Source organism: Lissotriton helveticus, chromosome 8 (genome assembly GCF_964261635.1).
Source record: "Lissotriton helveticus chromosome 8, aLisHel1.1, whole genome shotgun sequence".
NCBI lineage: Eukaryota > Metazoa > Chordata > Amphibia > Caudata > Salamandridae > Lissotriton > Lissotriton helveticus.
Genome location: NC_136069.1, coordinates 183245893 through 183256332, shown reverse-complemented (window position 1 = coordinate 183256332; position 10440 = coordinate 183245893). Strand labels below are relative to the sequence as shown.

The 10440-nt window shown below is 41.6% G+C and overlaps 1 protein-coding gene across 3 annotated transcripts in view; it reads right to left on the bottom strand.

The window, feature by feature from the left end:
* Positions 1 to 8620: 8620 nt before the first annotated feature.
* The window catches only part of VPS26C (VPS26 endosomal protein sorting factor C), a 331601-nt gene continuing 329781 nt past the window's right edge, over positions 8621 to 10440 (bottom strand). For all 3 annotated transcript variants that reach the window (XM_078656855.1, XM_078656858.1, XM_078656857.1), the window contains one exon: positions 8621 to 8849. In XM_078656855.1, coding sequence (XP_078512981.1) covers positions 8767 to 8849 — 83 coding nt within the window. In that variant the 3' untranslated portion in view covers positions 8621 to 8766. The remainder of the gene's footprint in view (positions 8850 to 10440) is intronic.

Genomic DNA, 10440 nt, shown 5'->3' with positions numbered 1-10440 from the left:
GGCAGGAAGTAAGTGAAGGGTCAGGAGCACAGGTGGGGGCTGTATCGCTCCTCAGCGAGGGCTCAGGAGACAGGAGCTGAATCTGGTGTCCAGGCCCTTTTGAGGCCTAGAAACGGGGACTTTACAATGAAATAACGTGCACACTGAGAAACGTGGCAACGTAACTTTACATAGGCCTAACATTCGTAGTATTCACGAGAACTGGAAACTGGCATACTAAAGATGGACACAACTATAATTGCGTCTTTAATCGATCATGGGGAATGCATATGCATATTAATCATGCACATATAACATAAGATGGGGAACACGTAGGGACACAGAACATGGCAAAATTTACTTTTCCACAACGTCACTTTTATAGACATTATTGTGGTGAAAGGGGCTCTGCCTTATTTACAAGGTGGCGTTAAGCCAATTAACATGGCTTAATGCCACCTTGTAAATAAGACACCCTTTCAGGCTATACTTAGCGTGAAAGGGGTGGGCAATGGGTGTTGCGGTGGACGTTCTGCCGCAACACCCATTGATTTTGATGATGCCCCCTATTTATAAGGGTGGCGTAAATAGGAGACAGCCTCAAAATTAACACCAGGGAACACCTAGTCTTAACATGGCGAAATGAGGAGAAATGCTATATTTCTCCTCATTTTTGACGTTTCTATGTGTGCTGCATTGTACAGCACACATATAAAACAGCAAAACACCATTAATGATTATTCATGAGCAGGAAGGTGCCCCTTGCTGAATGCAGCACATAGAAGTTACAAATCGCCATTCTGGATTGTTTATGTGCAGGAAGGGACACCTTCCTGCATATAAACAATCATTCCCTCAAAGCAGGCACTCTTGCACTATAGGTGCAAGGGTGCCTGCATTGTCGCAAGGCATCTGAGTTCTTAGCCGGTGCTAGGGAAAACACAGGGATGCACCGTATTGTTGTAAATATGGTCATCTCTGAGTTTTCAGAATGGCGGAGCGCGGTGTTAGATATTTTGGCTTAGCTCCGCCATTCTTTTGTAAATATGGCCCAAAAATTCTTCCCTGCTGGCTTTACTAAATGATTCATAACAGTGGACTATGGAGAATTACTTCCAGCTCCATCTTAAAAACCAGGGGCAAGAAAGCTGCTATTAGAATAAACTTTTTGCTCATCTGCAAGAAAATAGACAACTAGGGGACATATGTACAAGGGAATGGAGCAGCTCAGCACTGTGGCTGATTTTCCAGTGCGTCATTTAAAAACCACAGGGATGCACCATATTTACAAGAATACGGTGCCCCTGTGTTCTCCCTTGCGCTGATGATAAAAATAGCTGCCTAATGCCAACACAGACACCTTTGCTCCATATTGCAAGGGTGCCTGCGTTGCAGGGATGATTGTTCTTGTGCAGAAAGGGACTCCTTCCAGCACAACAATAATCAATAATGGTGTTTTTCTCTTTCTATGTGTGCTGCAGAATGCAGCACACAGGAAAAGCAAAAAGGAGGAGAAATAAAAAGCATTTCACCTAGTGCGCCATTCGAACGCCTGCTCTGCATGGCGTTAGTTTTTGGTGCTGCCACAGATTTACACTTCCTTGTAAATCTCGGGCAGTGTCAAAAAGCAATTGGTATTCCGGGAACACCCATAGCAAAACCCACTGAACGCCCCTTTCATGCTTATAACTGCGTTAAAGGGTACCACATTTACAAAGTGGTGTTAAGCCATGCAAAGTGGCTTAACTGTGCTCTGTAAATATGGTACAGAGCATTACGCAACAGGAACGGAAAAAAGTGAAGTTTCGGTGGTGCAATTCCCTTGTACATATGCCCCTAGGTCCTGCCAATGAAGCATGCCTCCCACTGCAGAATGTCCTGGAATAGAAACAGCTGCAGCAAGATTGGAAAAATAACAGTGGACCCGTTATAGCTAGTGCTGTTGTAGAGAAATCCCAAGAACCAGTTGGAACTAGACAGTCTGCTGTGGACCTGAACTGGAAATGCAAGCAGCCTTCCTGCATGGTAAATCAATGTTTATGGACCTGGGGAAGCAGCCATGAAGATCTGAAGGCTTATGACAGCAAGAAACCAAAATGATTGGGCTTTGGTGAGCTTTGAAGATTCGACATTGACAGCTTCATCTTAACATTTTCTTCCACATACAGGACGAATTAAGGCTACAGTGGGACCACCCAACAGACGTATTCATGCACATGGGGTGGGGAGGCCGGATCCAAAGCGGGTGTCTGAGTCAAGCACAGGGTTGAGGATGCTGTGATGCACTGCAGCATCCTGGGGTGCAAAGCAGTGCAGGGCATGAGGGAACTGCAGGATCCAGGGTAGCTGTGCAGTGGGGAGCAGCACAGTATCCAAAGGAGTTGGTCAGGGCAGCATCAAGGGGAGAAGCAGTGCAGAGTTGAGGAGGTAGCAGCGCAAGGTCTGAGGAAGAAGGGTCTGTCCTGATGGGTTCACTTACCAGGCAGCAGCAGTGCGATGCTCCATTCCGCACAGAACAGGTACATCAAGGGTTTCGGAAATGCAAGCTTTTCTCCGTCTCAGATAATGTGCACCTTAGGTTGAAACAGGAGCACAACAGAGAGAGCAGCATCACAGCAACATTCCCTCTCTACAGCACTGATCGTGTTAACATGAGACGCAGAACACAATGGTAAGAAAGTGGGGCGCAGGCAAGGGAGGACCAAGGCAGCACACAAGCAGCTAAGGGATTCACAAAGAATATCTTTCTCTCATTGCTAGCCAGGCCAAGTATGTGCACTCAACCGATGTGCGCATGCTCACACACGTGGCTTCTTCCTCAGTCTCTCTGCTGTAGAACAGGGATTAGAGTCCACGCAAGAAAGGGGAGGAGAAAGGGGTTGTGCAGAGTCCAAAAAAGGAGCACCAGGAAAGATATGGGGTAAAGGGTGGCATGCAGGGAGGTGACCGAGAAGCAGCCAAAGGTGCAGAAACTGAGGGCCAGATTGACTTTTTATGCTGCGCAGCAACCAGAGTTCCACTGCATCAAACGCAGACTGAAAAACAACGCCATATCTACTAAGATTGGCGCTGTTTTTCTTTCCCCTAGTGCTGTGCACTTTAGGCTAAACAAAACCACTGGGTATGGGCTCCCACCGGCATAGCTTGCCACAAGCATATAATGAACAGAAAAGGTGCCAATGCCGCTAATTTGAAACTCAAGCTTATGTTTCGTCAAAACACACGGGTGAGGCAATGTGTTTGTTGAATTTAATTCCACTTCTTTTATTTTCTTTAAATTTTTCAATTAAACTTTCCTTATTTCAGTAACAATTTATACATGTATTGTGCAAATATTAAAACCTGGTGTACACAACAATTGTGATATACTATTCTCATACGAAACTTACATATTTACAAAATAATGCATCCTAATCAACATTCAGTCTTCATTCATACATCAATCAGCCCACTACAAACAACAACAAACAAAACGTAAATGATTTGATAAACGCTGGAATAATAATATTCACAACAAAAAAGCCAATGTTTGTTTCACAACAAAATGAATATGTGCAATATTTTCACATCAATTATTAATTTCTCATTTTTAGGCTTCTAGAAAGTCTACGCGTTTCGAACACCCATTATTTTGGAGTTCTCATCAGGACAGTATCTGTAATGGAAGAACAGAAATGGCTTTTAGGAAAAGGGTCACCGTTTCTAAGCTGCCTATGCCCAATACTCAAGTTTCCTCACCTACCTTGTTCTCATCAAAGCAAACTGGAATTGTGGTTGGAGCCTCAGTCTACAAGAATATATCAAAACAACCGCCATCAGAAACATGAACAATTCATCCGTACATGGTTCAACATTTAAACACATCCTCTACTCTTCCTCACTTACTTGAAGATGTGGGTTCGACCGTTTGGATTTTAACCTGGCTCGCCACTGTCTAGGGAAGGAGCAAATAAGTATTTGAAATTACTGACACGCTCTCTCATATGTGCCTCGAATTCGTAAAAGTCACAGATTCTCAAAGGCGCCGCTTACCTCGTGGAACGAGTCAGGCGCGATGTATGTTTCTTTTACAAGTTCGCCGTCACTGTTTTACGTTCTGTTCGATAAAATAAACGTGGCGTGTTACAATGCTGCCTTTGATGTAACTTTTTGGCCGTACATGTGATATTTCAATTGCAGTGTCACTTACTTGAAAAATTGGGGCTGCCTAGTGTCTGCATCCAAGGCCATCCAAGCGCTGACTGAATCGCTTGCACTTCCTGATCCGCATAGGATTCGCATAGGATTCTGGGAAATGTAGTCCTCAATCGTCGCGCTATTGATGATGTGAAGAGTTTTTTGTATTCAAAAACTTTATTGTTCTCAAGCAATCGAATGAAACACTATCACTGTTGGATGCAGGAGGAAGTGTTGGAAGAGATTAGATTGCACAAGCCTAGAGGTCTGGCCTTTTTTAATTACTGATAGCACACATCATTGACTATTACAGGTATGCTCACCAAGTTGCACACACACACACACACACACACACACACACACACACACACACACACACCACACCCACACCCACACCCACACCCACACCCACACCCACACCCACACCCACACACACACACACACACACAAGAACTTCGTAGAGATTGCAGTAGTGCTTATGGGGGTGGTAGTAGTGATGCTGGTAGAAAGGGTGACAGTGGTAGCAGTGCCTCTAGTGGTAACATTGACAGCAGAATAAGTGGTGCTTGTAGTAGTGATGGTGGTAGGAATGGCGATCGAGACATCTGTAGCGATGGAGGTGATAGTGGTAGTGATGGAGTTAATAGCAGTGATATTAACGGTGGCTTGCTTTGACAGTGGTGATTGTGTTTTTGGAAGTTTAAGGATGTCTGTGGTGATAGTACTATTGATGATGGTAGTAATCGTAGCTGTGATAGTTGTGGTGTTAATGGTATTGTCAATGCAGCTGGTAATGGTTGTGGTAAGTGGTGTTAATGGAGATTGTAGAGAAAAGGATGGTAATTGAGATGGTTGCAGTGGTAATGTCGATGGTAATAATGGTGATATGATGGTAGTTATAATGTTAATGGTAGTTGTGGTGATGGCAATATTAAGAAAGGCGTTTGTAATGGTGGTAATTGTGTTGCTGTAATGTTGGTAATTGTAATCTTGGAAATGGTGGTGGTAGCAGTGGGGGTAAGATGTTCATAATACTAGTAGCAGTGGGAATGATAAGAGATTTCTAACGCTTTTGGTGGTAATAGTGGTAGTGAGGTTGAAAATAAAGATGGTAATGGTGTGGATTGTGGTAATGGTGTCAATTATGGTAGTATTATGGTGGAGGTAGCTTCATGTGTTGTGTAGTTTTCTTTAAAGCTTCTTTCTAATAATGGTTAGCGTCAGTCCGGAAATCCGGGCCGGATTTCCGGACTGACGCTGGTCTTCACGCAACGCCTTCTACTTTTTCCTAATAATTAAAGATAAACAACGCATGGAAGATTGTTCTCTTGTTTGTAAAGTTTCCGCTGACTTTAAAATATGCACTCCTTATAGACGTCAGTGTCAAAATTGACGGCTGTGACCATTGATCCATTTCATGGTTCCTGGCTGTTTCTCATAAACAACCTAAGAGTCTCTTTTAGCAAATACCATTGTCCTAAAGATGGTCTGAAGGATGGAAGCCAGAAAGACCGAAACGTCGACTCCGCCTTCTGTTCCTGAGAAATTGTGTTTCTCTCTAGCGACATATATTTTCATTAGGAGATTTGTCATCACATATTCTGTTGGAATAGATTTGTTAGGATAATTTGATTTCACTTCCTTTCATTATTTTTTGCTGATTCATTTCTTGTGTTTTTACTCCCTTTTTAGTGGTTCTATACATAAACAAATTCATACTTTCTAAGAATTAGGATCTCCCGTGTGTTTTGTGCTTATTAATTGCATTGGTTGGTGTTGTCTAATGACACGTTGGTGTTTGTTCCAGATGGACTAACCCTTTAAGTAACTTTATATTCACATAAGCTTGTTACGAATAAATTACCTTGTAGGCACCCTTCACTTGTTATTGTATTGCCCAAGCCTCTAAGGGTGTATTGGGTCTCCCAATGTATTTACTATATTGCACATAGGGAGCTGCATTTCCACCACCTCCCTGTATGGAAAAGCAATGCTGGCTCCTGCGGGAGGTGATGAGCCGGATAGAACCGCAGGGGCCTTGAGGCTCCCCCCGGTCCCGATCCTGCACACTGGGAGGTCCAGGGCACCCAGAAGACATGGCCAGGCCAGAAGGCCCCCCCCCTTCCCTATTGAATCATGGCTGGGCCCCGGGGGATGGGGTTCCTGGGGCCAAAATCAGACTGGGAAGGTGGCCCTCCATGCAGTTAATGCAGGGTTCCAGGGATGGGGGGGTTACCGGGGCCAAAATCGGCCTAGAGAGCTGAGCCGCACTCCCCTGTGAAAAACAGAGGGCAGAAAAACGAGCAGAAAAAGACAAAACAGCAGGCAGAAAAACAAGCAGAAAACGCAAAACAGAGGACAGATAAGTGAGCAGTCAGACCTCTTTTGAGCTTTTCAGGGGTATCGATTAATGGGTCACTAGACCGATACACCACCAGCAATAGAAGTAGGAGGCCAATTGGCAACATGTTATCATATTTTTTGTCACAAGAGTGCGAGTCATCAGCATAAAGGCACTCGCCTACCATTGGTCCTTATTATGAGTATTGTTTAATCCAGACACAGAATAGTTTACCGTCACTGGTATTGATTAGTGCTGTATGCACCACGCACTGGCACCACAACATGTACTTTTTGTCCCCCTCGGCAACAAGCACTAGCGCTGGCTGATTTCAGTCTTGGCAGTGATTTTTAAGTATTTCCTGGATAAAAATAAACATGAAAGAAGTATGCACAACAGGAGTATAACAATTCATTCAGACAACAGACTCCACTGATGTATATAGCATTTTACAGATATGGAATCCCACCTAATGCAAAACTCTAAATCGAGTTACTCTTATTGGTGCATGCTGTTTTTCATGAAAGCGCATGTCACAATCCGTATACGGCAAGATTAGACCGAAATCAGCCAGCGCTAGTGCAAGAATCCACTCGAAAGCGAAAGCCCTAATATAGGAGGCGCATTATTCTGGGGCATACACGCACCGCTTACAGCTGGTAGTGTCAGGTCCCTCATGTTTGTTCCCGGCAAGACAGCAATTCTATTTAACTTTTACTACCAATGTTCACGTACGATTCTTTTTTACCAGATTCCGTATAAGCACCTTGCACTTTTTAGTGGCATTCCCCAAACAATCACGATGGGTAGATAGATTACTGCCTAGTTCGTGTGACAATTTGGCATCTCAGAGCACTTAGCACTTTATGTTGTTCTGTTCCCTTTATAAAGAGCCAAGGGAAAAAATGTTAGCCCCACTTTTAAGGGAAATCCGGCCATGTACCTATATTGATGGCTTTAATTTCTTGCATTCTTTGTCTACTTTACCTATTTGTATTGCAGATTCTAATTACATTAAAGTTGCAATGTCTATAAGAAAGCGCTATGAGTCAATATGGATGAACAAAACTTTTGTAACCTTTAAATAATAATTACTCACATTCATGACATTTTATAGTTGACATTATAGACCTTTGCTTTAGGTACTTGGCGCTACGGTTTTCATTCCCTACCAAAATTGTCTGAATACCATCTCTGGTCTGTTTTTATACTGATTTTATTAATGCCTCTGTAACTATATGATATGAAAATTTTATTGTAGAAAGTATGTGTGTGAAACTTTTATGGTCTCTGGAAACGAATACATTTATTATATTGAATTGAATTATCAAAATGTCTACATTTTAATCATCTTCAAATACTGTAAACGCAGTGTCCGTTTACGACAATATTTTTACTGAAATCATTTCAGATTGTTCCAAAACATTAACTTATAGGAGATTGCTCAGGACACAACACACATATAGTTGCATATTGTACAAATACAGTTTATTAAAAATATATCTGAAAACACAACTGACATACATCATAACCGAGTGTTCAACACAAACACATGGTCATTGTATTGACACAAACAGGGACTGACCAAGTGCTATTTAATTTTTATCTCTTACAGATGAAAGACATTGCTATAGCGATCCTCTTAACCCCTTCCACGCTCATGACGAGCTCAGCTCGTCATGAGATACGCCTGTCGTACGCTCATGACGAGCTGAGCTCGTCATGTAACGCGGTAATTGCGAATCTTTAGCGCACAGCGGTAAAACGCTTAGCGCGGAAGGGGTTAAAGCAAGAACCAAAGTCTGACACCGGCAGAGATGCTGTAAGGCACTGGTCAGCGATTCAAATGGTGTTACACAATGAAAAGTACAAAGGTAATTGATATACATGTATTCATACCCTATGAATACAAATACAGTACAGACCATCTTATAGGCTCATCAATAGCATTCTCAAACCTCAGATACATGTTCTAATGGCCTGTGCTGAAAACAGCAGAAATATAGTCTTTAAGGGGAAGGGTAGAAACTGATGTGCAATGATGCTAGACTTTCTTATTTCAACAAAAGGAATGTCTGTAGGAAATCAGAATATATTTTACAGATGTAGCTCTCCTTTTCCTTAACCTACTTTCTAAGCCAATGAAAATGGGTGTAATACAAAAGATGTGTGTGCAAATTTGTGAATGTTTGGAGCCCAGAGCTTGGTTGCTGAAGACTCGAAACTCCAAGACCATTTTCACCTCTTTATACATTTTGCTTTCTAAATGGTCACATTCTGCACAGCTTGAGCGGGAAATTCTCTGTGATGAGATGGTCATCTTGTAGTCCAACCACTACATTAACTTCAAACTCTGGAAGACAGAAAAACATTATAATCTACATGAACAGCAGTTTCTATCAACATATAGTAAGCGTTAATTTCAGCATCACTATTTGCGTAGAAATAACTCTAAGAAAATATCACAGTATAATAATCTAGTTGAAATTAATGTTTTCGAAAGAATAGTAAAATGTAAGCTTTTGCAAGGCGACATAAGTAAATTACACATAATAGAGAGAAATGATCGGTACTTGCAAAACGTCAGACAACCTCTACCTCACTATCTCCAGGACCACGGGGTTGTTTCCGCAGAGCTTATAGCCCAAAAAAAGATTTCCAAAAAAAAGATTTAAACTCTCCTCTCCCTTGGCACTCCTCAAAAGAAACATGGACCCAGACCACAACTTGCCAGCATATGCATTTTAAAATGAGTTACTTTGTATATGTATATTTTTTAAATGATAATACGATAATTACTGGGGGGTTTTCCTTCTAAAACATGTTTGGGAGATATGTCTCCAACAAGAAACAGTCAAACCTAATGCAAACTGTAAGGCTATTTTATTCACATTCCCTAAAGCATTGTATAATACTGCTGTATACAATCACTGATGTATGATTTATTTTCAGTACTTCTTTGGAGAGATGTTTTTTGGACAGTTATTGCCACATACCATTAAACATTGTTTTCACAATGCCACTTACTAGGAGCATCTCTAGTTCCATAAAAAAATTCTCCACCTTGTATATCGGCTTTCTGCGAGTTGTGGAATTAATTATTAATCAGTACACACATTATTTCTATTTTTGTGAAAACGTCTGTAAGAAAAGGTGTGAACACATGCATTTCTATAGTGCTGAGCTATTTCAATCCAATTCAATTCCATATTTTTCAAATACCGGTGCTGACATAATATAAACAAGGCCAAGATGTGATTATTGGGGCATTGATCACAGTCAAGATTAAAAAGTCAAGTGAACATCTTAGACTAGAATAATATTAAACTATAAGTGTATCACAAAGATATTTATATTATTAAACAGGTTTAGTAATTAGATGTGACAGAAGTCATCGTATTTCAAATGTTTCTTAACTTTATGCCTAAAATGGAGGTGGTCAGATGTGCAACATGAAACAAACTTAACAATGGCAATCTCAATACAATGTTTCATGGTATTGAAACCGAGACAGCATGTCTACATGTTCACCAATACTGTAACCACAGTCTCTGAGTAAGACAACATATTTACGAATAAAATTTCAAATCTTTCCAAAACTCAGCTTGTAGGAGATTGGTGAGTACACAGCACACATATAGTAGCATACTCTACTACAGCGGTTAATTAAAAATATATCTGAAAACACAAGTGACATACATCACAACTGAGTGTTCAACACAAACACATGGTCACTGTATTGAAACAAACAGGGATTGACCAAGTGTAGGAGAGTAGGGTCTGCAATCCTATGATCACCCAGATTTTTGCTTTTTGCTGCACTGGTTTACGACTTTCCCTGGCTGTGGGCCTGCTAATCAGACCCACAGCCTAGCTGTTCTCTCTATCCAAATTGTACTCAGGTACTGAATTGGCACTGGGCCCTCTCCAAGTCCCTGTACCCA